Source organism: Rutidosis leptorrhynchoides, chromosome 9, assembly GCF_046630445.1.
Source record: "Rutidosis leptorrhynchoides isolate AG116_Rl617_1_P2 chromosome 9, CSIRO_AGI_Rlap_v1, whole genome shotgun sequence".
Classification (NCBI taxonomy): domain Eukaryota; kingdom Viridiplantae; phylum Streptophyta; class Magnoliopsida; order Asterales; family Asteraceae; genus Rutidosis; species Rutidosis leptorrhynchoides.
Genome location: NC_092341.1, coordinates 319,859,826 through 319,887,790, shown reverse-complemented (window position 1 = coordinate 319,887,790; position 27,965 = coordinate 319,859,826). Strand labels below are relative to the sequence as shown.

At 35.5% G+C, this 27,965-nt stretch overlaps 2 protein-coding genes across 2 annotated transcripts; one reads left to right on the top strand and one right to left on the bottom strand.

Moving 5' to 3' along the window:
* Positions 1–1,599: 1,599 nt before the first annotated feature.
* On the top strand, positions 1,600–5,546 carry LOC139867450 (phosphoglycolate phosphatase 1A, chloroplastic-like). Its single transcript, XM_071855817.1, is given in 12 exon segments — positions 1,600–2,003; positions 2,501–2,568; positions 2,714–2,806; positions 2,880–2,951; positions 3,252–3,323; positions 3,626–3,637; positions 3,639–3,686; positions 3,883–3,935; positions 4,021–4,118; positions 4,554–4,653; positions 5,103–5,206; positions 5,302–5,546. Coding segments are annotated over 12 exon segments (1,104 nt in total). The 5' UTR covers positions 1,600–1,726; the 3' UTR covers positions 5,409–5,546.
* A 516-nt stretch (positions 5,547–6,062) lies between these two features.
* Positions 6,063–14,049, bottom strand: LOC139869451 (probable E3 ubiquitin-protein ligase ARI8). The gene is made up of 15 exons (XM_071857765.1): positions 13,734–14,049; positions 11,971–12,095; positions 10,596–10,698; positions 9,949–10,039; positions 9,608–9,780; positions 9,277–9,381; positions 8,782–8,870; positions 8,515–8,622; positions 8,009–8,099; positions 7,786–7,875; positions 7,618–7,665; positions 7,139–7,210; positions 6,926–7,025; positions 6,717–6,843; positions 6,063–6,569 (listed from the first exon to the last, which is right to left on the bottom strand). Exons 1-15 carry the CDS (start codon positions 13,893–13,895, stop codon positions 6,293–6,295), a joined length of 1,761 nt encoding a protein of 586 aa, XP_071713866.1. The 5' UTR covers positions 13,896–14,049; the 3' UTR covers positions 6,063–6,292.
* Positions 14,050–27,965: the final 13,916 nt, after the last annotated feature.

Genomic DNA, 27,965 nt, shown 5'->3' with positions numbered 1-27,965 from the left:
AATTTTCTGGCCTACGGAGGACCCTCGCAGCAGGCTCGTAGGTGTCTTTCCTCCTAATATTGCTCGACCTTTAAATGGTGTTAAGTTGCTTGGGGCACCCGCTAGTTCCGATCCTGGGTTTATTGGTGATCTTGTGATGCAAAGGGTGACCAAGTCCATTGCGCTTATGGATAAGGTTGCTAAGCTTGATGATCCTCAGTGTGAGTTGTTGTTGCTTAGGGCATGTACTGGAGTTTCTAAACTCTACTTTTCCTTGCGTACTTGTCCTCCTAGTATATTTGAGGCGGCTCAACGCGCTTTCGATGGAGCCCTTCGATCTTCCTTGGAGCGTATTGTTACTGCTTCAGGGCCTGGGTTTGGTGATTGGCAGTGGCGGCTTGCCACCTTGCCATTTGCATTTGGAGGGCTTGGTGTTTATTCTGCGGGAGATGTTCGTCATTATGCTTTCCTTGCATCTCGATTACAGTCTGCTGGGTTGCAGACCAAGCTCCTACGACATGCTGGTATTGTTGGTCTTGGTCGTGCTTTCGTAGATGCTTTGGGTCTGTTTAATCAAACGGTTGGGTTTGATTTTTTGGGTAATCAGAGTGAGGTCGCTGCCCCAATACTCATGAAGAAATTGGCAGATGTTTATTTCACAAAGGTTACCGCTTCTGCAGAATCCACTTTTTCCTTATCTCCACGACAATCGGCATTGTGGAAATCACAACAGGGGGATCACACCTCTGCTTGGCTAAGGGCAGTCCCTATTTTGGGGTTGGGTCAGACGATGAACGCAAAGACTTACCGATGTGTGTTGTGTTACCGGTTGGGTGTTCCTTTGTTCTCTGTCTCGACGGCATGCTCTGCCTGTTCACGGGTTTTTCATGGGGATATTTTCGGGGATCACGCGGTGTCTTGTGCTGGTATGGTGGGTATTAAGCATCGACATAATGTTGTTCGGGATTCCCTTGTTGATGTTTGTTATCGATCTGGGATTTCAGCGAGAAAGGAGGTTGACATTGGGTTGTCTGGAGGGAACGACAGGGCCCTCAGACCTGCAGATGTGTTACTTTATTCCTGGGATCGTGGTCGTGATGTTTGTGTTGACCTGACAGGGTCTTCTCCTTTGACACAGTCTGGGCTTTCTAACTTCGTCCCTGGACGTGCTGTGGTTGATGCGGCTCGTCGGAAGCGGGACAAGTACGAATCTAGCTGTCAGGCGATTGGTTATGGTTTCATTCCTTTCTCATTTTCTTCGCTTGGGGAATTAGAGAAGGAGGCTGTTTCTTTGCTAAAGCGGGTTCAGAAGATTTCGATGGCGCAAGATATTGGTGCCGGTGCTGCTGCTCATATTTTTACTATGATAGGTTTTGCTATTGCTAGAGGTGTGGGGGCCCAGATTGTCTCTAGGCTTCCCACTAATTTTTTGTAAGTTTTAAAACTTTTAAGTTAATATAATTTCCATTTCCATAATAATAATAATAATAATAATAATAATAATAATAAATAAGTGATAAAGTGACGTTTTATCGAATGTGAGCGGTAATCATAATCAAACGGGAAAAAGTGACCACAAAACTAACATTAGAGGATTTGGTCCGATTTATTTATTGATATTTGGATAAAAAACACACTAGGCTACCCTCCACTCAATCCGCCACCTCATTTGAAATTTTAATTTCTTAACATTCATTCATCAAACGGAAATCAATCAAATCACATCACAGTAGATTAAATAACAATAATGCTTGCTAGCAGCAGAGCAACCGTCGTCTCAGCTGCTGCCCTACCTCTTACATTTCCCGCCAATTCCGTCAACCGCATTTCATCCATTTCAATTCCGTCATCATTATCATCATCTTCATTGATTAAATCTACAACTGGATGGAGTAACTGTAATCGAATGGATCAGATGAAGAAGAATCCGTTTGTTACACGCGCCGCTGCTTCCGTTGCGCAACCGCTGGAAAACGCCGATGCTCTGATTGATTCCGTCGAGACGTTCATCTTCGATTGTGATGGTATATTTTTTACGTTAAAGTTAAGTAATCGATGAACGCATTTACTGAGTCTGAGTTATTTGTGGCAATAACTGAGTCTGAGTTATGTTATTGAACGCACTGAACGGATTCAATTGATTTCAAATACTTTATTAGTATTTAGTAGCTGTTGATATACTTGTGCTTGAGATGAATTGTGACTTTGTGAGTTGTGATTTTGTTATAGCTGTTGAATTGAATTGATTCTGTTACAACTCTGTGTTATTTTGACCTAATTTAGGTATATTCTGTGACAAATTGCGTTTTGTTGAAATGTAAAGTACGAGTAGATCGATAAAGTACTACTGTAATATACAAATATAATACTATTACCATCCTGGAAGTAATACATACTGTGTGTGTGTGTGTGTATTGATCATGAGGTACATTCACTTGCATCTAATTGATTATGTATTTGAGTATCAAAACTTTGGTTTCGCGTGGAAGAACTTTTACGGTCGCTTCTCTGCTAAATGCAGGAGTTATCTGGAAGGGAGATTCATTAATCGAGGGGGTTCCAGAAACCCTGGAGTTGCTTCGTTCAAAGGTTTGTATAATTTACGTTTCGTCTTCGGCAATTGCCAGTTATTTGATGATTATAGTCCTAATTGTAATGTATGTTATTTTTCATGTTTATTACTAGATACAAATTTTTATGTAACAGACTTAATGCATGCTTTATTATTTTATAGGGGAAGAGACTAGTTTTTGTAACCAATAACTCAACGAAATCTAGAAAACAGTATGGCAAAAAGTTCGAGACACTTGGCCTCAATGTCAATGAGGTGAGGTGTAATACAATGCTAGTGAATTTTGTATCCATTATAGACATTTTCTAACATAAGCTGATGGTTACAGGAGGAAATTTTTGCATCTTCTTTTGCTGCAGCAGCATATCTACAGTCGATAGATTTCCCAAAAGACAAGAAGGTATGTGGCACAAGTATCTCTTTGAAAGAAGGTAGTGGGGTTCTTAGAATTTTTCTCTCATTTTTATTCGAGCTTTGTAAGTGAGCTAGCTGATAAGAATCTTGCTTGAATGGACTTCACATCATGTATATGTAAAAGCAAAGGGTATGTTTAGTGATAGATCAACGGGGATATTGATGTTAGGACATATGATGCGAGTTTGTTAAGATGAACAACTTTCAGCTCCTGTTTCTGCATTTTTAAAGTTTGCTGCTACAATTTTCCAAACCTATATTAATTTGATTACTTGAAACTCTCCAGATTTATGTGATTGGTGAAGAAGGCATATTGATAGAGCTTGGGCTAGCAGGCTTTTCATACATTGGGGGTCCGGTATGTATTATGATAATATTATAAAAATTTTATTGCAGTAGCCATAGTTAGTGTCAATTGTATTGTGATGGTTCTATTATATTTTTACTTGAAGTCTATTTAAGTACAAGGCACTGGCTACTGTTTTGGCGTGAAAGTTTCTGCATAAGGTTTTTGAGTAGTTGGCTAATCTACCAATTAGTAATTCATAATATGTCATATTTTTACAAGTTTATTAAAGCTCACTTGTGGCCTGATCCTTCTTTAGTTCTTTGGGCACTTGTTATTTTAGTATCATGCGAAGTTATGTTTTTCTTTTGTAGGAAGATGGTGGAAAAAAAGATTGAGCTCAAGCCTGGGTTTTTAATGGAGCATGACGAAGATGTATGCTTTCATTATTCCTTGTTTGTGGTCCTTGTAGCGTATATTTCAATGAGTACTTCAATACTTTATGATAAATTTAGTCTGTTTACCATGACACATATAGCCTCATAAGATTAATGGCTTGGTTTTCTTGCATAAAATTTCACAATTAAATAATGCTGCTAAATATTTAATATAATTCATTTCCTTTATTTAGGTTGGTGCTGTTGTAGTCGGATTTGACCGTTACTTTAACTACTACAAAGTTCAGTAAGTTCTTTGAAATTACAATAAATGAGCAACACTCTTTGTTTACCATTTTCCCTTATTTATGTGTTCCTTTTTTTATTGTTAGATACGGAACGCTATGTATTCGCGAAAATCCAGGCTGTCTTTTCCTTGCTACCAACCGTGATGCTGTTACTCATCTTACCGATGCACAAGAATGGGCAGGTTCAATCACCTTCCCCTTAATGTCTTCTAATTTAATCAAATTTAAATAAAATGTTGTAACTTCACCTGGCTGAAGAATTTACTCTACTCGTTTATCTGTTACGTCTGATATTATTTAGGATTATGTGTTATAATGTTTCTATAGAGGTGAGAAAATGGGTGGTCAGGTACTTTCAAAACAGGTATGATTTCTACAGGCGGACCTGAAAAGGTCATCATACATACATATAAACATATTAAAACTTAACAGGAATACAAACATTATATTATATAATTGCAATATAACATATATGTTTTTCCTTCTCTTTTGTCTCGAATAAATGATTTTGGAGGTTCTGTTAAAATAATCCGAGTTGGCCCTTTCATAAGCAATTGGGTCAAAATTGCCATCTTTGAGACTGGATCACACTACTATCTAATGTGATCTGACTTCAGGTGGCGGTTCCATGGTTGGTGCGCTTGTTGGATCCTGTCAGCGTGAACCAACTGTTGTCGGGAAACCTTCAACATTCATGATGGACTACTTGGCAACCAAGTAAGATGCTTTTTTTGAGTTTTGTTCTTATGAGACCTATGTTTTTATGCCATTCTTTTTTTTTGAAAGGCATTTTTATGCCATTCTTCATTTAGCTAAAAGATCAATAATAAGTGGACGTTAATATTAATAATCTTATACAAGTGTACAACATTTTATTTTTTTGGGTTTGTACCAACTACTGTGGCTAATAAGATCTAGTTTGAACCGAAGGGTCTTCAGCCCAGGTATTGAGTTCAAGTCTTGTCGGACCCGAGTCTATGTATATATGCGCAAGTTGTATATATATGTTGATAGATGTAGGTTAGCCTTTCTCAAAAAAGAGAACATATAGTTTGACAGTCAAAAGTCATATTTTGACTCTTTGTTTATAAATGAAATTTACGTCACCTTTGACAAATAGAAATTTCATCAATCGTTAACCCTGCGCTTGGTGTCAACCACAACAGATTCGGCATCACCAAATCACAGATATGCATGGTCGGTGACAGATTAGATACTGATATTCTTTTTGGGCAAAACGGAGGATGCAAAACTCTTCTTGTTCTCTCAGGTTTTTGCTGCAAATACTTATAGTTGATTATTAATTCATTTATAGTTCTATACGATATATGTATATGTTTTCATCTCGGCGTTGGTTATATACAGGTGTAACAAGTCTATCAACTCTTCAAAACCCGAACAACTCCATACAACCAGATTTTTATACAAACAAGATCTCTGATTTTCTGTCGCTAAGAGCCGCCACTGTATAATAAATTTTTATGGCTAACGGCCTGCTTGTGTACTGCTTAAAGGTGTAATTATGCATAGAAGATTTGTGTTCTGCCACATAATTCTACAGGCATGGATCATAACGAACTGTTTTATGCCTAGAAGACAGTTTATAATTACTTCCTATTGCTAAACACAGCAACATATATTAAATTACTATTGAACATATTAAAAAATACTTATATACCATTGTTCAGTAATGGAAGAGAACTCTGACGAAGTGATGTGTTAAAAAACGAACTTCGACCATTTAGTACTCTGTTTGCTTATTAGAGGCCGGTTTGTTTAAACCATTAAAGATCAATTCTCCACTAAGAACAAGCATAGTGTTGATATCAATCAAGGTAAGAACAGATATAGATAGAACCTATCCCTTTGAAGACTTGATTGTTTTGAAATGTCAAACATATAACTGCAATTTAAAATCAGAACTGAGGATTACATGTTGAAAGCGCTCAGCATTTTCATAAAATCACAAACACAAATTCCACTTGCATTTTCAGCTACTTGAGGTAAAATTAATCAACGCATGGATTAATAGGTCAATTTGGGTAACATTTGTCTCTAACAAGTCAAACGGGTCTCACCGGTCAAACATCACCAAACTGCAGATAGAATAAGCAGATACAACAATGGTCTAAAAATGTGTGAATTGTATATTAAAATACAACAAGATGTTCAAGGAGCTTGCATAAGCAGATACAACAACAGTAGTTAATATATACATACAACAGTAGTAGAAGATAATTGTTAACTCCTTCAAACCTCCACTGTGTCTTTTTTCATCTTTTTTTTCTCTTGCATTTGCCATCATCTAACAAGCTATTAAAACCACTGCAATGGAAATTACCCAACGTGATCAAACTCATCGACGATTCTGGCACATGTGGCACACAGTAGCTGCTTTGACATTTGCATATGTACAATGTTGACACGACCAGTGCCCAGCATCATCTATGTTTCTTGAACCACTAGATTTAGCTGTTGTGGCACTTGCTTTGCTCCTACTGTTTCTGCTCTTGCTGCTACCGGCTCCTAGGCCCCGCGAGCCACCTGCTCGGCTGGTCCCACCATGTACGTCGACATCAGACAGACCATTTTCTAGAGCCCTTACTAGATTCTCAAAGTAATTGCGCGTCACACTAGACTCACACAAGTTGTAAAAAAGATATTAGTCAGAATAATGAATTTCAATAAGTTTAACCTTCACGCATGCTATACGTACAGCCAAAATTGCTGAAACTAATAAACTTGTAATTTTAAGATGATAAAGTTTATATGAGACTGACCTGGTCAGTCCAGCCAATTTCATACGAAACTCATTGAACTCCTTTGAAGGACCTTCAGCGTTCAGGTAAGTCTGAAGTTCTTTCTCGGCACATTGATGCAGTCGTTCCAAGCCAGATTCTGCCTCACCTGAAAAACCGTAAATTTTCATTTGTAGTAAAATAATGATTTTCTTGTTTGTATTTACGTTGAGATGTGGGATGTGGAGAACCTTGCAAGTACTCAAAGAACTGCCTCTTGGCGTGTTCAGGCTCAGGCAAATAATATCCGTAAGCATATGTCCACTTTAATACCCGTCTACATTCAACTATCTGCAGATATCAGCAAATCTTATACATATGGCATATATATATATTTTAAATTTGGGCCATAAACGTATAATTCCTCCAAAAATAAAAACCAAAAAGGAAAAAGAATCTGTTACCTGTAGCCAGGCTTCTGTTATGAACTTAAGTTGCGCCTCAGGCTGGCGCTGCTTGTCACTCAGCTTTTCAAGCTACAAAAAAAGCATCTTCATCAAGCAACTGGATACTCATTTAAGATATCCAAAATAAACTAGTTTTTGTTTTTTTTGGGTGAACGAGAAAAACTATAGTTGGTTTACATAAAAATGGTAATACCTAACAGGTCAGAAAAAAGTTAAAAATAAATAAATAAAATAAAAAAAGCTGAGGAGGAAACAGGTAAAAGGGCCGAATGTCGCCCAAAGTGAATTGTTAATGCATAAGCCTCTTAAATCATTTTATTTAAATAACTAGTCTGATATTATTAACTACTATTTATATACAAAAACCATCCAGTGAAACGCCTTTATAATAAAACTTGGAGGATGAGGTCAGCGCAGATAGTTGATTTTACTATGGTTAAAAATGAAAGTTAAGTAGTCACAAAATTGCTCCTTACATGTATGTTTTGCATTTGCTGAAGATCTGCCAAGGCCTTTTGTCTAGACTGCAAAGTAGAAAACATGTATGAAGGGAAAAGTTAATTTTAACGCATCACAAAAAGACCCAAATAGAAACAAAGCTATAGTATCCAGATACAATTCTTGACCAAAAGGATAGAACTCACCGATTGGTTTGTAGCCCATCTTTCATAGTAATGAGTGTATCTTTCTAAAGAGTTTTTTGCCATCTCTCGTCGCTTTTCCGTATCATCGTACTGTAGGCAACAAAAACGATGAGCATTTAAGGAAAGTTGGTCCGAAAAATGATTATTTGTATTGTAACAATGGTAATAAGAATAATAATTAACTCCCGGTGTAGAACATTTCTTAGATGTTATATTAGCTTACCGCTCCCTCTTGTTTTGCTGCTTCATAACGGTTGCATGCATAAAAACCTCCTGTTCGTTCCCCATGATCAGACCATGCACCAAGGCAAAGCCTGGAAATCATTTTCACATACTATTTTAGTGAAAAGGAACAAACTTGCATGAAGATCAGGTCACATTGTAACAATATGCATGTTTTTATGGTGGAAACAGAAGTGGCCAGGTTGTCCCGAAACAGTTTTGTTTAGTATTTCTAACTCCTTGTAAGAACATGTTTTGGTACGATAAATATATCTTTTGATTGAAGGGATTTAGCAGTAGACTGCATGCATCAAAAATAAACTCCATTTGGGCGAAAACCTTTTTAGATAATCCTTTTGATTTCACCCATTGGTAATTGGTTGAACAGGAAAACCAGAATCGACCCAATAATCGAAGTTGGAAAATAAAAAACTTGAATATGATATAGTCCAACACATCAGGATATATGTTGCATGGTATATGGTATATAATATGCAATAAACTTACCAGCAAAACTCAAATTTGCAAGGTGGTGTACATGTAATATGCATACATCCTTGGTTCTTCTCAATTGGCCGCTTGCATTTCGGACATGGTTTTGAATTAGCTAATATCCTGAAAATTTAATCAAAGGTATTTAATAAATTTATTTAGATGGTTACTGGTAAATACAGATAACAGATATATTAATTCAATATCTCACAATCGACAAACTGAATTACGAACTTCATTTTGAAGATTATAGAATAGAAATAACTTGTAAAATGAAAATACCAGTTCATATTTTCAGACTCTGCACTGTTCTTCATTATCCATTTTGACACAGTATCACAATCAACTGGCCTGTGAGCTTCCTCGGTACACTGTCAATATATGTCAACATTAACAAACACCTAATTCGATAAACACAGTATAAAATATAAATGGGGAGCAGAATAGGCAAAGCTAGACCCATTTGTGAGCAAATAGCTTGATTTGGGTTATATTATCTCTAGCAGGTAAAAAGAAACTAGGTCAAATGGGTTGGAAGTTGCTCAAACTCTTGGAGCGTCTTTCAGTACCTCCTAATTCGATTATTCAAACAATTATATTATACTGAGAACATCAGTTTTGTAGTCAAATTTGATACACTGTTCACCAATGTTAGAAGTAAATGGACAAAAAACAATCAATAATCATCAATTATATTCGTTACCCAAACCCGCCACTCCACCCACCTTGCCACCTCCAATGAAAGATGTACAATTGTATTTAACAATGGAAACGTACATTCCAACAAAAGCTTTTTGCGCAGCGACAGGTAACATCAAACGTTCCACCACCAACAATGAAGTCCACAGCATAGTCACAACCAGGAGCCGGACACCATTTTGTCTATAAATTAGAAGCATGTTTCTTTAATTAAAAACTAATTTTAAGAAGTCTCTGATAAGTGATAACAAATATAAGAATGGTTCATATATAATGTACACCTAAATAACATAAAGAGGCTTTATTGATTGGTGTTGTGAACTGATTGACATTGATTAGTAAAAATCATATAACCAACTGTAATAAAATAGGTTGAAGAGAATAAAAGAACAGAATTCACATTAATTACCTTTCTGTTGTCTTCTACAAACGACCTAAGAAAGTAACGGTGATACTTTTCTCTATCGTCATGTGTGGCCAAAGAAACAATCATGTCTTGACCAATGGCCGCACCACAAGATGGATCAGGACATCGCAGCCCCAAGCAACCAGGCCCATCATTGATGGCAGTTGTTATGTATCCTGCGTTAATAATCACATACTTCTGATGTAAGCAACTTACAGTATATGAAGTATGAGGTTATAATAATAAGAACAAACATTTGCAATTGTTAACATATGCACGTGTGTGTGTGTGTGTGTGTGTGTGTGTGTAAGTGTATTTTATAAACTAGTTTGTCACCCACAAACCTCGCCAACATGTCACACAAAATGGGTGACCACAAGCTGCAGAACGCATACTGTCACAACGATATACTTCGAAGCAGATCCCACAAGTCAACTGCCAATAATACGTCAGATATATGTGCAGGCGATAATAAAAAAAAGGGAAAAAAAAAACATAGTATATATAGGTCATCTTGCAGTCTTGCTTTCTCCATAACATAATATAGAGGTAGACTCGCCCCTCCTACTTGTGAATGGTTTAATGATTGTAATGTTTTTTTGCTAATGGATGACCAAATAATGTCAAAAAGGAAACTAATCGAATGAGTAAAAAGTTGCCCAAAGTGCATATTTAATAAATGCCGCCTCATAGAGTGCATTATCCGTACATAATATTCTTGACATGATAATTACTTTTGGAGACACATTTAATACGTTAACTACTTGTACAAATATTTAACTCATGCCTAATCAGTTTCAACCCATAGAAAGACGTAGATGTTTATTTCAACTAATGCCTAATCAGTTTCAACCCATAGAAAGACGTACATGTTTTGCCCGTAAACCCAGTTTAATCCATTACCAACCCACCCATTTTGTCACCTTACTTTATGGGAAGAATTATTTCAAGTAGTAAAAGGCCCTCAAATTAAGTATTGTACTACAGCTACCTCTTTAGCATTGGGTAACGCACGTGGCTCCTCCAATAATCCGACAACCCTGCGAACCTTTACTTCATCAGCAAACCATTCATCATTCACTTTGCTGACACTCCTGTAGGTTCAAAATATATTAAATTTCATTCAGCACATCGAGATTGAGACAGCATCCTGTTATAGTATAAGAGATTAATGACAGCAAACTATGCGACTCTGAGCTGCATGGTTTCTGAGTACGAAAAAGAAAACCACGTCTCCTTGTAAATTTGGCAAAATGGGCAGGTTGAATAATAAGTCACACATCTATTTCAGACTGAAACAGGTGCTAGGTAGGGTTTATCCACAAAAAACTTTTTCCCGATTCTTTTGACACAAGAACTTCAGATTATGTTAGCAAACGTAGTCCCTTTCTTTCTCTTCTAAAACAAAGTAATTATACCTATATCTAAATGGTATAGTGGAAATGAATAGTCCTATTCATTTCCCCACTTTCACCAACCTTAACCCCTTAACTTTTAATTAAAATACAAATCGAACTCCCCACTTTATACGTTTATTTTTCCCCAAATTTCACAAGCTTAACCCCCCACCTTTTATTAAAATACAAATCGAACCCTCACTTTACTAACTTTTTTTTTTTTACTAATATTCAATTTTCACAAACTTAACCCCCTAACTTTTATTAAAATACAAATCGAACCCCCACTTTATACGTAAAGTTTTTTCAAATTTCACAAACTTAACCCACTAACTTTTATTAAAATACAAATCGAACCCCCACTTTACTAACTTTTTCTTTTTAAAATAAAACCCGAACGCTAAAAGAAGCAACTTTCACAAAAGGAACAACCCTTCAATGTTATGTCGAAAAAAATTCTTTTTTACAAAATAGATCAAGACTTTTTTTTTAACTCCCATTCAAAACGGAGCCCCCGGCGCGAAGCGAGGGCTCCACAACTAGTTTTCTCTAATGAGAAAAAAAAAATTGATTTACTTAACAACGAATTCCTAGTAAGTATACTATTAGTGGCTTGATTTAGCAGAATATATTTATAAAGTATCAGATATCACCAAATGTAATTCAGAAAAAGAAACTTCAAATTATATACATGCACTTAAGAACAATATTATTTGTTAACGAATTGCTAAGAGAACAATCTTTTAAATATATAACAATCTTCACAAATTAGTGGACTTGTCCAGATGTATATATATATTTTTAAAGGCTAAAGGGTCCTACTTCACATTTATGGCACCGTGCCTCCGAGATTCAAAGGATCGCATGAACATCATCTCGATGTTACAATTTAGATCAGGCTACGAAGTTGCATAATGAAGATTACCTGAAGTGCGTGGACGTAACAGAAATATAAAAACAACATATTACCAGTTATAATGGCGTAGTAATATGGCAGCTGCATTCTTTGAAATGGAAAGTATTGAAGATATCTTCAAGATGTCATTTTCTTGGTGTATACGAATATCATCTTCACTTAAAATGCTATAGTTTTGCTGAAAAAAAGCAAGAAAAACTTCAGCCATTGCTTAATTCCATGTATATATAAACACTTGAAGTAACACCTAGGTTTATTTGATAATCAGGTGATGTAACCATATAGTAAGCAACTAATAATGTAACAAAACAAAAATAAATAGGGCAACCCATTATAGACTATTAATCATGTAGATACAACTTAAGGATGCTGAAACAAATAGAATTTTTTACATTATCTTATTACCCAGAAGTTTCTACTAGTCACTAGTTAATCTGGCAATTTTTTTTGAACTGCATATTTAATTACATATATTATTATATTCGCTAATATATCCCTATTGGTAACATGCAACTGAAAAAAGAAAACATTCGGGGTTTAATATATGCTTTTCATACACAATAATCTAAATCAAATGTGAGTTGTTAGTGGTATTTCATATTATACAATTATATTGTTTCTCTTCCTCGTCGTAAGGACCAACTATCTCTAGTTAGAGTTGAACTCAAACCTTTTATACACACAAACACATCAAAATTTTCTCTCAAGGTGAATTTAAACAGAAAAAATATTATAAAGAAAGATGAGAGAACTCGAAAATTATGTGGCATCAAAGACTGTATGTAAATTATTAATGAAAAACAACCCCTTTATCAAATACTTCCAAACTTCTTAAACTATTTCCCATCTTTACCAAGGCACACATTTTTTTGTGTAATAAAACTTCAAATCATAGATCAACTCACTTTGGTTTTGGCACGATCCTTGCACATTATGCCGTATTTTTAGTGAATTGTGCGTACACCAAATTAATTATTCTCCACACCTTTCAATTAACTATTTTGTCGTTTCTATAATCGGGAGTATCAAGTAATAAGTAGCTTCCTACATCAACCCTAAAGTTATTATTATATACTTGTAATCTTTGACCATAGCAGTTTTCTTTCAAGTTTTTACTTCGCTAAGAACTCCCATTTACACCTCATATCAGTAATTCAATAAAAAGTTTACTAGCACATTCAGTATTTCTTTAGTTCCGTAACCAAAACCAAATGAACTATTTTCATTACAAAGTTGCATCAAGTAATCATGACCGATAAGTCCCTTCCCGGGGCGAAAATAGGTAGGGGCAGGTGGCACCCCAGTGAATTTTTATTTTTTAATGCAAAAAGTTCCGATTTTTTCGCTTTGCCCCAGTGGATCTTTTTTCCCCAAAATTCTCCATATTTTGAACCCAAAGCTTCCATATTTTGCCCCCAAAAGCCTCGATATTTTGTCCAGAAAAAGTTGCTACGTTTTTAAATAAAAATTTCGCCCCCCGGAAAAAAAATTGTGGTTCTGCCACTGGTCCCTTCATTGGAATTCCCAAAAAAAAAAAACACCAGTACAATTATAAGCAAACAAACAAATTAATATTTACAATCTTATATTCATTTAACTAATTTAACAGCAAAGCTAGCATCACATATACATACAGATCATGTTCCGATCCTAATTTACTAAAATTAAAATCCATTTAGCAGCCCTCAAGGCTCAAGCATCTCATCACCTTCAATTTCCATTTTATTTCATTTCATTAATAACGTAAAGCATCTATCATATCAAAAACATCATAGCTAAAACATGTACACTTTTTTCTTCAAAATGGCAGCTGTACCTGATTACGATGCGAAACAAGATCATCAGAATCATCGGAATCATTATCGAACCCGTAATCGGCTGCATCACCGTCATCGGAATCCATCAGAGTCTCACCACTATAGAAATCGTCATCAATCGATTCGGCATCGTTAGAATGCATATCATCTTCTGAATCCATCGTCAATTTGAATGACGTTTTATTCTTCAATAGGCAATTAGAAACCCTAATTTGACCTAAATTATTAATTAATAATTAATAAATTAACCTAAAATGAGAACCTAATTCAATCGCAAATTAAAATTGTTCAGAATTCAAACAGAACAAACACACACACACACACACTCACTGAGTGTGTGTTTGTGCGCGTGATTGCTGGAGATTGAATTGGCCGGAGATTGCAATGATTGCGAGACAAGGGGGAAAGAATACACACATACATAGGTTTGTATGTATATATTTACTTTTTATTATTTTTTAATTGCTTAATTAATTAATTAATTAATTAATTAATTAAAGCTTTTCCTTTTTTATGATGGGATGGATGGAAGAAATTTGAGTGCCTTTTGCAGACACTTCAAGGCTTCAACCACATGAAATGAATTTGGAGAATATTTTTTCAATTAAACCCCTCCAATATTTTTTGTTTTTAACATTCAAACGTTGTTTACTTATCAAACGTTCATTTTGTATTATATTATATTTATATTTATATTTATATTTATATATTATAATATTATATTATATATTATAATATCGGTATTGTTGGTCGACTTACATATTTGAAATCAGAATTCAAAATATTTATGTAAAAAGAGTAATTATGTTGTAACTCAACTTTCACATACATTTTTTCATGACATAGCTAGTGAAATTAACCAATTACATTTCTTTCATCTTTTTTTTTTTTTTGAAAGGCAAAGTATGTATATATATTAGAAGTCGCAACTGTACATGTACAATAGAGCTATAGGCCACATGACCGACCTCTTAGCCCAACTCGAGGCTGCAAGGTGCAGCATGACTACGAATTATATAAATATTACAAACAGCTCGAAATACAAATGGTAGAGAAACATTAAATGGCAAATTGTAGAGGATTAGTTAACCATCCGAGCCAATCGATCTTTTTTGTTTTGCACCTCTTCGCGACCCACTCATAGCTTTTAACTTGGATATCACTCAATGCCACCGGCGAAGTCCAACATTTGTTCTTAAACACTTTTAGATTCCGGTTCTTCCATATTAAATATCCACAAGTCCACTCAACCGCTTGCCAAAGTCTCCTACCCTCGACCGTCATTTGCACATTTGAACACCCCATGAATATTTCATTAATACTAAGATTTGTAAAAGTGCCCAAACCCCACCAAGATGAAACCTTGCCCCAAATGTCAAGAGCAAGATTACAAAGAACCAAGGAATGTTCGACCGACTCCACATCTTGACCGCAAATTGGACAAAGAACCGAATGAAGATCTATCCCTTTTTTATCCAATTCCGATAAGACCGCTAACCTCCTTTTCCTTGCACGCCACACGAAGATCTCCACCTTGCTAGGGACAAGGTTATTACGAATTGTCTCGAAATTTGAAGGACCCACTAGGAGATTTTTCTCATTAATTAGCTCCGTTAATTTTTTTGTTGAAAAGGTTCCATTGCCACTAAGTAACCACTTCCATGTATCAACTTTGTCTCGATTGATGACCACACTTCGGATAAGTGAATTCAAATCGGCAAGTTCACCCAAGGCTCTACCTCTCGGAGCTCTACTCCAATCCCATGCCCCCGTAGTTGAAATGTCCCGTTCTTATTGATTAAAAACGTTCCATATTAATTGATTTCGTTGCGAGGTTTTGACCTCTATATGAGACATTTTTCAAAGACTGCATTCATTTTAAAACAAACCATAACCTTTATTTCATCAATAAAGGTTTAAAAAGCTTTACGTAGATTATCAAATAATGATAATCTAAAATATCCTGTTTACACACGACCATTACATAATGGTTTACAATACAAATATGTTACAACAAAATAAGTTTCTTGAATGCAGTTTTTACACAATATCATACAAGCATGGACTCCAAATCTCGTCCTTATTTAAGTATGTGACAGCGGAAGCTCTTAATAATCACCTGAGAATAAACATGCTTAAAACGTCAACAAAATGTTGGTGAGTTATAGGTTTAACCTATATATATCAAATCATAATAATAGACCACAAGATTTCATATTTCAATACACATCCCATACATAGAGATAAAAATCATTCATATGGTGAACACCTGGTAACCGACATTAACAAGATGCATATATAAGAATATCCCCATCATTCCGGGACACCCTTCGGATATGATATAAATTTCGAAGTACTAAAACATCCGGTACTTTGGATGGGGCTTGTTGGGCCCGATAGATCTATCTTTAGGATTAGCGTCAATTAGGGCGTCTGTTCCCTAATTCTTAGATTACCAGACTTAATAAAAAGGGGCATATTCGATTTTGATAATTCAACCATAGAATGTAGTTTCACGTACTTGTGTCTATTTTGTAAATCATTTATAAAACCTGCATGTATTCTCATCCCAAAAATATTAGATTTTAAAAGTGGGACTATAACTCACTTTCACAGATTTTTACTTCGTCGGGAAGTAAGACTTGGCCACTGGTTGATTCACGAACCTATAACAATATATACATATATATCAAAGTATGTTCAAAATATATTTACAACACTTTTAATATATTTTGATGTTTTAAGTTTCTTAAGTCAGCTGTCCTCGTTAGTAACCTACAACTAGTTGTCCACAGTTAGATGTACAGAAATAAATCGATAAATATTATCTTGAATCAATCCACGACCCAGTGTATACGTATCTCAGTATTGATCACAACTCAAACTATATATATTTTGGAATCAACCTCAACCCTGTATAGCTAACTCCAACATTCACATATAGAGTGTCTATGGTTGTTCCGAAATATATATAGATGTGTCGACATGATAGGTCGAAACATTGTATACGTGTCTATGGTATCTCAAGATTACATAATATACAATACAAGTTGATTAAGTTATGGTTGGAATAGATTTGTTACCAATTTTCACGTAGCTAAAATGAGAAAAATTATCCAATCTTGTTTTACCCATAACTTCTTCATTTTAAATCCGTTTTGAATGAATCAAATTGCTATGGTTTCATATTGAACTGTATTTTATGAATCTAAACAGAAAAAGTATAGGTTTATAGTCGGAAAAATAAGTTACAAGTCGTTTTTGTAAAGGTAGTCATTTCAGTCGAAAGAACGACGTCTAGATGACCATTTTAGAAAACATACTTCCACTTTGAGTTTAACCATAATTTTTGGATATAGTTTCATGTTCATAATAAAAATCATTTTCTCAGAATAACAACTTTTAAATCAAAGTTTATCATAGTTTTTAATTAACTAACCCAAAACAGCCCGCGGTGTTACTACGACGGCGTAAATCCGGTTTTACGGTATTTTTCGTGTTTTCAGGTTTTAAATCATTAAGTTAGCATATCATATAGATATAGAACATGTGTTTAGTTAATTTTAAAAGTCAAGTTAGAAGGATTAACTTTTGTTTGCGAACAAGTTTAGAATTAACTAAACTATGTTCTAGTGATTACGAGTTTAAACCTTCGAATAAGATAGTTTTATATATATGAATCGAATGATGTTATGAACATCATTACTACCTCAAGTTTAGTAGGTAAACCTACTGGAAGTGACAAGAAATGATCTAGCTTCAAAGGATCTTGGATGGCTTGAAAGTTCTTGAAGTAGGATCATGACACAAAAACAAGTTCAAGTAAGATTTTTGCTCGAATTAAGATAGTTTATAGTTATAGAAATTGAATCAAAGTTTGAATATGAATATTACCTTGAATAAGAAAGATAACCTACTGTATATAACAAAGGTTTCTTGATCTTAGATGATTACTTGGAATGGATTAGAAAGCTTGGAAGTAAATTAGTAAACTTGAAGGGATTTTTGAAGTATTCTTGAAGTGTTCTTCCTATGATGATTATAGCTTGATTCTTGAAGTGATTTTTGATGAAGATGATGATTAACTACTGGAAAAATACGTTCATAATAGTGTGGGTGTGTTGAGAGAGAATTAGAAAGAGATTTGGAAGTGAAATGGAGTGAATGATGAGTGTTAATTGGTGAGTGGTGAGTGGGGTTAAAAGGAGTTCTAGTTAGTTGACTAGCTCATGGTAGAAGTTAAAATTGATTAGTCATACATGACATAATCAAGAGTGGAATCCCATGCTAGTTCCTATTGGTATATACCCATAGTAAGTACGTTTTGAAGCTGTGTATAATACGGGTAAGAATACGACTAGAATTCTTGATGAAAGAAAAGAATGGGAAAGTAACTGTAACCATTTTCGTTAAGTATGAGTGTTTTGATATATGTCTTGAAGTCTTCCAAAAGTATTTTAATACATCTAAATACACTACATGTATATACATTTTAACGGAGTCGTTAAGTCATCGTTAGTCGTTACATGTAAGTGTTGTTTTGAAACCTTTAAGTTAACGATCTCAATTAATATTGTTAACCCATTGTTTATTATATCTAATGAGATGTTAAATTATTATATTATCATGATATTATGATATATTAATATATCTTAATATGATATATATACATTTAAATGTCGTTACAACGATAATCGTTACATATATGTCTCGTTTCGAAATCCTTAAGTTAGTAGTCTTGTTTATATGTATATAACTCATTGTTAATATACTTATGGAGATACTTACTTATCATAATCTCATGTTAACCATATGTATATCCATATATATATCATCATGTCGTTTTTACAAGTTTTAACATTCGTGAATCGCCTGTCAACTTGGGTGGTCAATTGTCTATATGAAACATATTTCAATTAATCAAGTCTTAACAAGTTTGATTGCTTAACATGTTGGAAACATTTAATCATGTAAATATCAATCTCAATTAATATATATAAACATGGAAAAGTTCGGGTCACTACAGTACCTACCCGTTAAATAAATTTCGTCCCGAAATTTTAAGCTGTTGAAGGTGTTGACGAATCTTCTGGAAATAGATGCGGGTATTTCTTCTTCATCTGATCTTCACGCTCCCAGGTGAACTCGGGTCCTCTACGAGCATTCCATCGAACCTTAACAATTGGTATCTTGTTTTACTTAAGTCTTTTAACCTCACGATCCATTATTTCGACGGGTTCTTCGATGAATTGGAGTTTTTCGTTGATTTGGATTTCATCTAACGGAATAGTGAGATCTTCTTTAGCAAAACATTTCTTCAAATTCGAGACGTGGAAAGTGTTATGTACAGCCGCGAGTTGTTGAGGTAACTCAAGTCGGTAAGCTACTGGTCCGACACGATCAATAATCTTGAATGGTCCAATATACCTTGGATTTAATTTCCCTCGTTTACCAAATCGAACAACGCCTTTCCAAGGTGCAACTTTAAGCATGACCATCTCTCCAATTTCAAATTCTATATCTTTTCTTTTAATGTCAGCGTAGCTCTTTTGTCGACTTTGGGCGGTTTTCAACCGTTGTTGAATTTGGATGATCTTCTCGGTAGTTTCTTGTATAATCTCTGGACCCGTAATCTGTCTATCCCCCACTTCACTCCAACAAATCGGAGACCTACACTTTCTACCATAAAGTGCTTCAAACGGCGCCATCTCAATGCTTGAATGGTAGCTGTTGTTGTAGGAAAATTCTGCTAACGGTAGATGTCGATCCCAACTGTTTCCGAAATCAATAACACATGCTCGTAGCATGTCTTCAAGCGTTTGTATCGTCCTTTCGCTCTGCCCATCAGTTTGTGGATGATAGGCAGTACTCATGTCTAGACGAGTTCCTAATGCTTGCTGTAATGTCTGCCAGAATCTTGAAATAAATCTGCCATCCCTATCAGAGATAATAGAGATTGGTATTCCATGTCTGGAGACGACTTCCTTCAAATACAGTCGTGCTAACTTCTCCATCTTGTCATCTTCTCTTATTGGCAGAAAGTGTGCTGATTTGGTGAGACGATCAACTATTACCCAAATAGTATCAAAACCACTTGCAGTCCTTGGCAATTTAGTGATGAAATCCATGGTAATGTTTTCCCATTTCCATTCCGGGATTTCGGGTTGTTGAAGTAGACCTGATGGTTTCTGATGCTCAGCTTTGACCTTAGAACACGTCAAACATTCTCCTACGTATTTAGCAACATCGGCTTTCATACCCGGCCACCAAAAATGTTTCTTGAGATCCTTGTACATCTTCCCCGTTCCAGGATGTATTGAGTATCTGGTTTTATGAGCTTCTCTAAGTACCATTTCTCTCATATCTCCAAATTTTGGTACCCAAATCCTTTCAGCCCTATACCGGGTTCCGTCTTCCCGAATATTAAGATGCTTCTCCGATCCTTTGGGTATTTCATCCTTTAAATTTCCCTCTTTTAAAACTCCTTGTTGTGCCTCCTTTATTTGAGTAGTAAGGTTATTATGAATCATTATATTCATAGATTTTACTCGAATGGGTTCTCTGTCCTTCCTGCTCAAGGCATCGACTACCACATTTGCCTTCCCCGGGTGGTAACGAATCTCAAAGTCGTAATCATTCAATAATTCAATCCACCTACGCTGCCTCATATTTAGTTGTTTCTGATTAAATATGTGTTGAAGACTTTTGTGGTCGGTATATATAATACTTTTGACCCCATATAAGTAGTGCCTCCAAGTCTTTAATGCAAAAACAACTGCGCCTAATTCCAAATCATGCGTCGTATAATTTTGTTCATGAATCTTCAATTGTCTAGACGCATAAGCAATCACCTTCGTTCGTTGCATTAATACACAACCGAGACCTTGCTTTGATGCGTCACAATAAATCACAAAATCATCATTACCTTCAGGCAATGACAATATAGGTGCCGTAGTTAGCTTTTTCTTCAATAATTGAAACGCTTTCTCTTGTTCATCATTCCATTCAAATTTCTTCCCTTTATGCGTTAATGCAGTCAAGGGTTTTGCTATTCTGGAAAAGTCTTGGATGAACCTTCTGTAGTAACCAGCTAGTCCTAAAAACTGGCGTATGTGTTTCGGAGTTTTCGGGGTTTCCCACTTTTCAACAGTTTCTATCTTTGCCGGATCCGCCTTAATACCTTCTTTGTTCACTATGTGACCGAGGAAATGAACTTCTTCCAACCAAAATGCACACTTTGAAAACTTAGCGTACAATTCTTCCTTCCTCAATACTTCTAACACCTTTCTCAAATGTTCACCGTGTTCTTGGTCATTCTTTGAGTAAATAAGTATGTCATCAATGAAAACAATGACAAACTTGTCAAGGTATGGTCCACACACTCGGTTCATAAGGTCCATGAACACAGCTGGTGCATTAGTTAAACCAAACGGCATGACCATAAACTCGTAATGACCGTAACGTGTTCTAAAAGCAGTCTTTGGAATATCATCTTCTTTCACCCGCATTTGATGATACCCGGAACGTAAGTCAATCTTTGAATAAACAGACGAGCCTTGTAGTTGATCAAATAAGTCGTCGATTCTCGGTAGTGGGTAGCGGTTCTTGATGGTAAGTTTGTTCAACTCTCGGTAGTCGATACACAACCTGAATGTACCATCTTTCTTCTTGACAAACAAAACAGGAGCTCCCCACGGTGATGTGCTTGGTCGAATGAAACCATGCTCTAAAAGTTCTTGTAATTGGCTTTGCAATTCTTTCATCTCGCTGGGTGCGAGTATGTAAGGAGCACGAGCTATTGGTGCAGCTCCTGGTACAAGATCTATTTGAAATTCAACGGATCGATGTGGGGGTAATCCCGGTAATTCTTTCGGAAATACATCGGGAAATTCTTTTGCGACGGGAACATCATTGATGCTCTTTTCTTCAGTTTGTACTTTCTCGACGTGTGCTAGAACAACATAGCAACCTTTTCTTATTAGTTTTTGTGCCTTCAAATTACTAATAAGATGTAGCTTCGTGTTGCCCTTTTCTCCGTACACCATTAAGGGTTTTCCTTTTTCTCGTATAATGCGAATTGCATTTTTGTAACAAACGATCTCTGCTTTCACTTCTTTCAACCAGTCCATACCGATTATCACATCAAAACTCCCTAACTCTACTGGTATCAAATCAATCTTAAATGTTTCGCTAACCAGTTTAATTTCTCGATTCCGACATATATTATCTGCTGAAATTAATTTACCATTTGCTAATTCGAGTAAAAATTTACTATCCAAAGGCATCAATGGACAACTTAATTTAGCACAAAAATCTCTACTCATATAGCTTCTATCCGCACCCGAATCAAATAAAACGTAAGCAGATTTATTGTCAATAAGAAACGTACCCGTAACAAGCTCCGGGTCTTCCTGTGCCTCTGCCACATTAATATTGAAAACTCTTCCGCGGCCTTGTCCATTCGTGTTCTCCTGGTTCGGGCAATTTCTAATAATGTGGCCCGGTTTTCCACATTTATAACAAACTACATTGGCATAACTTGCTCCGACACTACTTGCTCCGCCATTACTCATTCCGACACCATTTGTTCCTTTCGTTCTATTAACCCCTGGTCCGTAGACATCACACTTCGCCGCGCTATGACCATTTCTTTTACACTTGTTGCAAAATTTGGTGCAGAACCCCGAGTGATACTTTTCACACCTTTGGCATAGCGGCTTCTGATTGTTGTTGTTGTTGCGGTTATTATTGTTGTTAAGATGATTGTTGTGGTTGCTGTTGTTGTTGTTGTTGTTGGGCCGTTTGTTGTAGTTGCGATTGATGTTGCGATTGTTAGGATAGTTGTTGCGATTATTGTTATAATTGCTGTTGTTATTGTATTGGTGATTCTTATCACCGTTTTCCTCCCACTTTCTTTTGACTTGCTTCACATTGGCCTCTTCAGCAGTCTGTTCTTTAATTCTTTCTTCAATCTGGTTCACTAGTTTGTGAGCCATTCTACATGCCTGTTGTATGGAGGCGGGCTCGTGTGAACTTATATCTTCTTGGATTCTTTCCGGTAATCCTTTCACAAACGCGTCGATCTTCTCTTCCTCATCTTCGAATGCTCCCGGACACAATAGGCACAATTATGTGAATCGTCTTTCGTACGTGGTAATATCAAATCCTTGGGTTCGTAACCCTCTAAGTTTTGTCTTGAGCTTATTGACCTCGGTTCTGGGACGGTACTTCTCGTTCATCAAGTGCTTGAATGCTGACCACGGTAGTGCGTACGCATCGTCTTGTCCCACTTGCTCTAGATAGGTATTCCACCATGTTAACGCAGAACCTGTGAAGGTATGCGTAGCGTACTTCACTTTGTCCTCTTCAGTACACTTACTTATGGCAAACACCGATTCAACCTTCTCGGTCCACCGTTTCAATCCGATCGGTCCTTCGGTTCCATCAAATTCCAAAGGTTTGCAGGCAGTAAATTCTTTGTAGGTGCATCCTACACGATTTCCTGTACTGCTAGATCCAAGGTTATTGTTGGTATGTAGCGCAGCCTGTACTGCGGCTATGTTTGAAGCTAGAAAAGTACGGAATTCCTCTTCATTCATATTCACGGTGTGTCGAGTAGTCGGTGCCATTTCCTTCAAAATAGTCAAATGGAACAAGTTAATCATACAGAATATTAAGAGTAGTTAATAGTATTTCGTAGCATAATATGAACTCATTTATAAAAGCTTTTTCTTCATATTAGCGTTTTATAAGTTTAAATTCGGGTAGTACCTACCCGTTAAGTTCATACTTAGTAGCTAATATACAATTCAACTACTACAATTCTATATGAAAAACTGATTATAATAATATTTCGCGTTCAAACTTTTATACAATATTTTACAAACTTACAATACCGCTTATTTTACATAAAGCATGAAATATAGCACACAATAACTTTGATACAAGATAGTTGTGAAGATAATTCTAGCTAGTACACAAGTCGTTCAGCAAAGGCAATAAAGACACGTAATTCATACGTCCAGCAAAGGCAATAAGACAGCGTGTTGTAACGTCGTCAAAGGGACGAGGGTTACGTAATGTCCAACAGTCCCGTAACAATCTAAAAACCTCATTTCTTACCCCAATTACCGACTCCGTCACTTGTGGGAACGTTTTGTTTAATAGCTGTAGCCCGATGTTCTTTTTCTCACTTTGGTGAGAAGTGAACATTACTAACCCATAAGCATAGCATGCTTCTTTATGTTGCATGTTAGCCGCTTTTTCTAAATCATGAAGTCCTATATTCGGATACATTGAGTCAAAATAATTTCTTAACCCGTTGCGTAAAATAGCATTTGGGTTCCCCGCAATATATGCGTCAAAGTAAACACATCGTAACTTATGGGTTTCCCAATGTGATATCCCCCATCTTTCAAACGAAAGTCTCTTATAAACCAAGACATTCTTGGAACGTTCTTCGAATGTCTTACAAACTGATCTCGCCTTAAATAGTTGTGCCGAGGAATTCTGACCGACTCTAGACAAGATTTCATCAATCATGTCTCCGGGTAGGTCTCTTAAAATATTGGGTTGTCTATCCATTTTGCGTTCTTATACTGTAAAATAGACAAGAGTTAGATTCATAAAAAAAATACTTATTAATACAAGCAATTTTTACATATATCATAAAGCATAAGCACACTATATTACATATATTACACCACATGAATACAACTATCTTATTCCGACTCGCTTGTTTCTTCTTCTTCGGTTTTGGTTCGTTTTGCCAAGTTTCTAGGGATATATGATTTTCCCCTAATATGAGCCATCGTTATCCACATTGGTTTAGAAAAACCTGGTGGTTTAGAGGTTCCCGGGTCATTGTTACAACTTAAGGACTTCGGGGGTTGACGATACATATAAAGTTCATCGGGGTTGGAATTAGATTTCTCTATTTTTATGCCCTTTCCCTTATTATTTTCTTTTGCCTTTTTAAATTCAGTTGGGGTAATTTCTATAACATCATCGGAATTCTCGTCGGAATCCGATTCATCGGAGAATTGGTAATCCTCCCAATATTTTGCTTCCTTGGCGGAAACACCATTGACCATAATTAACCTTGGTCGGTTGGTTGAGGATTTTCTTTTACTTAACCGTTTTATTATTTCCCCCACCGGTTCTATTTCTTCATCCTGTTCCGATTCTTCTTCCGGTTCCGATTCTTCTTCCGGTTCCGACTCTTCTTCCGGTTCCTCTTCGGGAACTTGTGAATCAGTCCACGAATCATTCCAATTTACATTTGACTCTTCATTATTATTAGGTGAGTCAATGGGACTTGTTCTAGAGGTAGACATCTATCACATAATATCAAACGCGTTAAGAGATTAATATATCACATAATATTCACATGTTAAAAATATATAGTTTCCAACAAAATTTGTTAAGCAATCATTTTTCAAGTAAACACGGTCGAAGTCCAGACTCACTAATGCATCCTAACAAACTCGATAAGACACACTAATGCAAAATTCTGGTTCTCTAAGACCAACGCTCGGATACCAACTGAAATGTCCCGTTCTTATTGATTAAAAACGTTCCATATTAATTGATTTCGTTGCGAGGTTTTGACCTCTATATGAGACGTTTTTCAAAGACTGCATTCATTTTAAAACAAACCATAACCTTTATTTCATCAATAAAGGTTTAAAAAGCTTTACGTAGATTATCAAATAATGATAATCTAAAATATCCTGTTTACACACGACCATTACATAATGGTTTACAATACAAATATGTTACAACAAAATAAGTTTCTTGAATGCAGTTTTTACACAATATCATACAAGCATGGACTCCAAATCTCGTCCTTATTTAAGTATGTGACAGCGGAAGCTCTTAATAATCACCTGAGAATAAACATGCTTAAAACGTCAACAAAATGTTGGTGAGTTATAGGTTTAACCTATATATATCAAATCATAATAATAGACCACAAGATTTCATATTTCAATACACATCCCATACATAGAGATAAAAATCATTCATATGATGAACACCTGGTAACCGACATTAACAAGATGCATATATAAGAATATCCCCATCATTCCGGGACACCCTTCGGATATGATATAAATTTCGAAGTACTAAAACATCCGGTACTTTGGATGGGGCTTGTTGGGCCCGATAGATCTATCTTTAGGATTCGCGTCAATTAGGGCGTCTGTTCCCTAATTCTTAGATTACCAGACTTAATAAAAAGGGGCATATTCGATTTTGATAATTCAACCATAGAATGTAGTTTCACGTACTTGTGTCTATTTTGTAAATCATTTATAAAACCTGCATGTATTCTCATCCCAAAAATATTAGATTTTAAAAGTGGGACTATAACTCACTTTCACAGATTTTTACTTCGTCGGGAAGTAAGACTTGGCCACTGGTTGATTCACGAACCTATAACAATATATACATATATATCAAAGTATGTTCAAAATATATTTACAACACTTTTAATATATTTTGATGTTTTAAGTTTCTTAAGTCAGCTGTCCTCGTTAGTAACCTACAACTAGTTGTCCACAGTTAGATGTACAGAAATAAATCGATAAATATTATCTTGAATCAATCCACGACCCAGTGTATACGTATCTCAGTATTGATCACAACTCAAACTATATATATTTTGGAATCAACCTCAACCCTGTATAGCTAACTCCAACATTCACATATAGAGTGTCTATGGTTGTTCCGAAATATATATAGATGTGTCGACATGATAGGTCGAAACATTGTATACGTGTCTATGGTATCTCAAGATTACATAATATACAATACAAGTTGATTAAGTTATGGTTGGAATAGATTTGTTACCAATTTTCACGTAGCTAAAATGAGAAAAATTATCCAATCTTGTTTTACCCATAACTTCTTCATTTTAAATCCGTTTTGAATGAATCAAATTGCTATGGTTTCATATTGAACTGTATTTTATGAATCTAAACAGAAAAAGTATAGGTTTATAGTCGGAAAAATAAGTTACAAGTCGTTTTTGTAAAGGTAGTCATTTCAGTCGAAAGAACGACGTCTAGATGACCATTTTAGAAAACATACTTCCACTTTGAGTTTAACCATAATTTTTGGATATAGTTTCATGTTCATAATAAAAATCATTTTCTCAGAATAACAACTTTTAAATCAAAGTTTATCATAGTTTTTAATTAACTAACCCAAAACAGCCCGCGGTGTTACTACGACGGCGTAAATCCGGTTTTACGGTATTTTTCGTGTTTCCAGGTTTTAAATCATTAAGTTAGCATATCATATAGATATAGAACATGTGTTTAGTTAATTTTAAAAGTCAAGTTAGAAGGATTAACTTTTGTTTGCGAACAAGTTTAGAATTAACTAAACTATGTTCTAGTGATTACGAGTTTAAACCTTCGAATAAGATAGTTTTATATATATGAATCGAATGATGTTATGAACATCATTACTACCTCAAGTTTAGTAGGTAAACCTACTGGAAGTGACAAGAAATGATCTAGCTTCAAAGGATCTTGGATGGCTTGAAAGTTCTTGAAGTAGGATCATGACACAAAAACAAGTTCAAGTAAGATTTTTGCTCGAATTAAGATAGTTTATAGTTATAGAAATTGAATCAAAGTTTGAATATGAATATTACCTTGAATAAGAAAGATAACCTACTGTATATAACAAAGGTTTCTTGATCTTAGATGATTACTTGGAATGGATTAGAAAGCTTGGAAGTAAATTAGTAAACTTGAAGGGATTTTTGAAGTATTCTTGAAGTGTTCTTCCTATGATGATTATAGCTTGATTCTTGAAGTGATTTTTGATGAAGATGATGATTAACTACTGGAAAAATACGTTCATAATAGTGTGGGTGTGTTGAGAGAGAATTAGAAAGAGATTTGGAAGTGAAATGGAGTGAATGATGAGTGTTAATTGGTGAGTGGTGAGTGGGGTTAAAAGGAGTTCTAGTTAGTTGACTAGCTCATGGTAGAAGTTAAAATTGATTAGTCATACATGACATAATCAAGAGTGGAATCCCATGCTAGTTCCTATTGGTATATACCCATAGTAAGTACGTTTTGAAGCTGTGTATAATACGGGTAAGAATACGACTAGAATTCTTGATGAAAGAAAAGAATGGGAAAGTAACTGTAACCATTTTCGTTAAGTATGAGTGTTTTGATATATGTCTTGAAGTCTTCCAAAAGTATTTTAAT

Excerpts from the sequence above, each read along its gene's own strand:
- LOC139869451 (XM_071857765.1), bottom strand. The coding sequence starts at position 13,895 with ATGGATTCAGAAGATGATATGCATTCTAACGATGCCGAATCGATTGAT. Across the intron at positions 12,096-13,733 it reads TTGTTTCGCATCGTAATCAG|CAAAACTATAGCATTTTAAG; the intron begins GTACAGCTGCCA and ends GCTTTTTTTCAG. Across the intron at positions 10,040-10,595 it reads CGTTACCCAATGCTAAAGAG|TTGACTTGTGGGATCTGCTT; the intron begins GTAGCTGTAGTA and ends TATTATTGGCAG.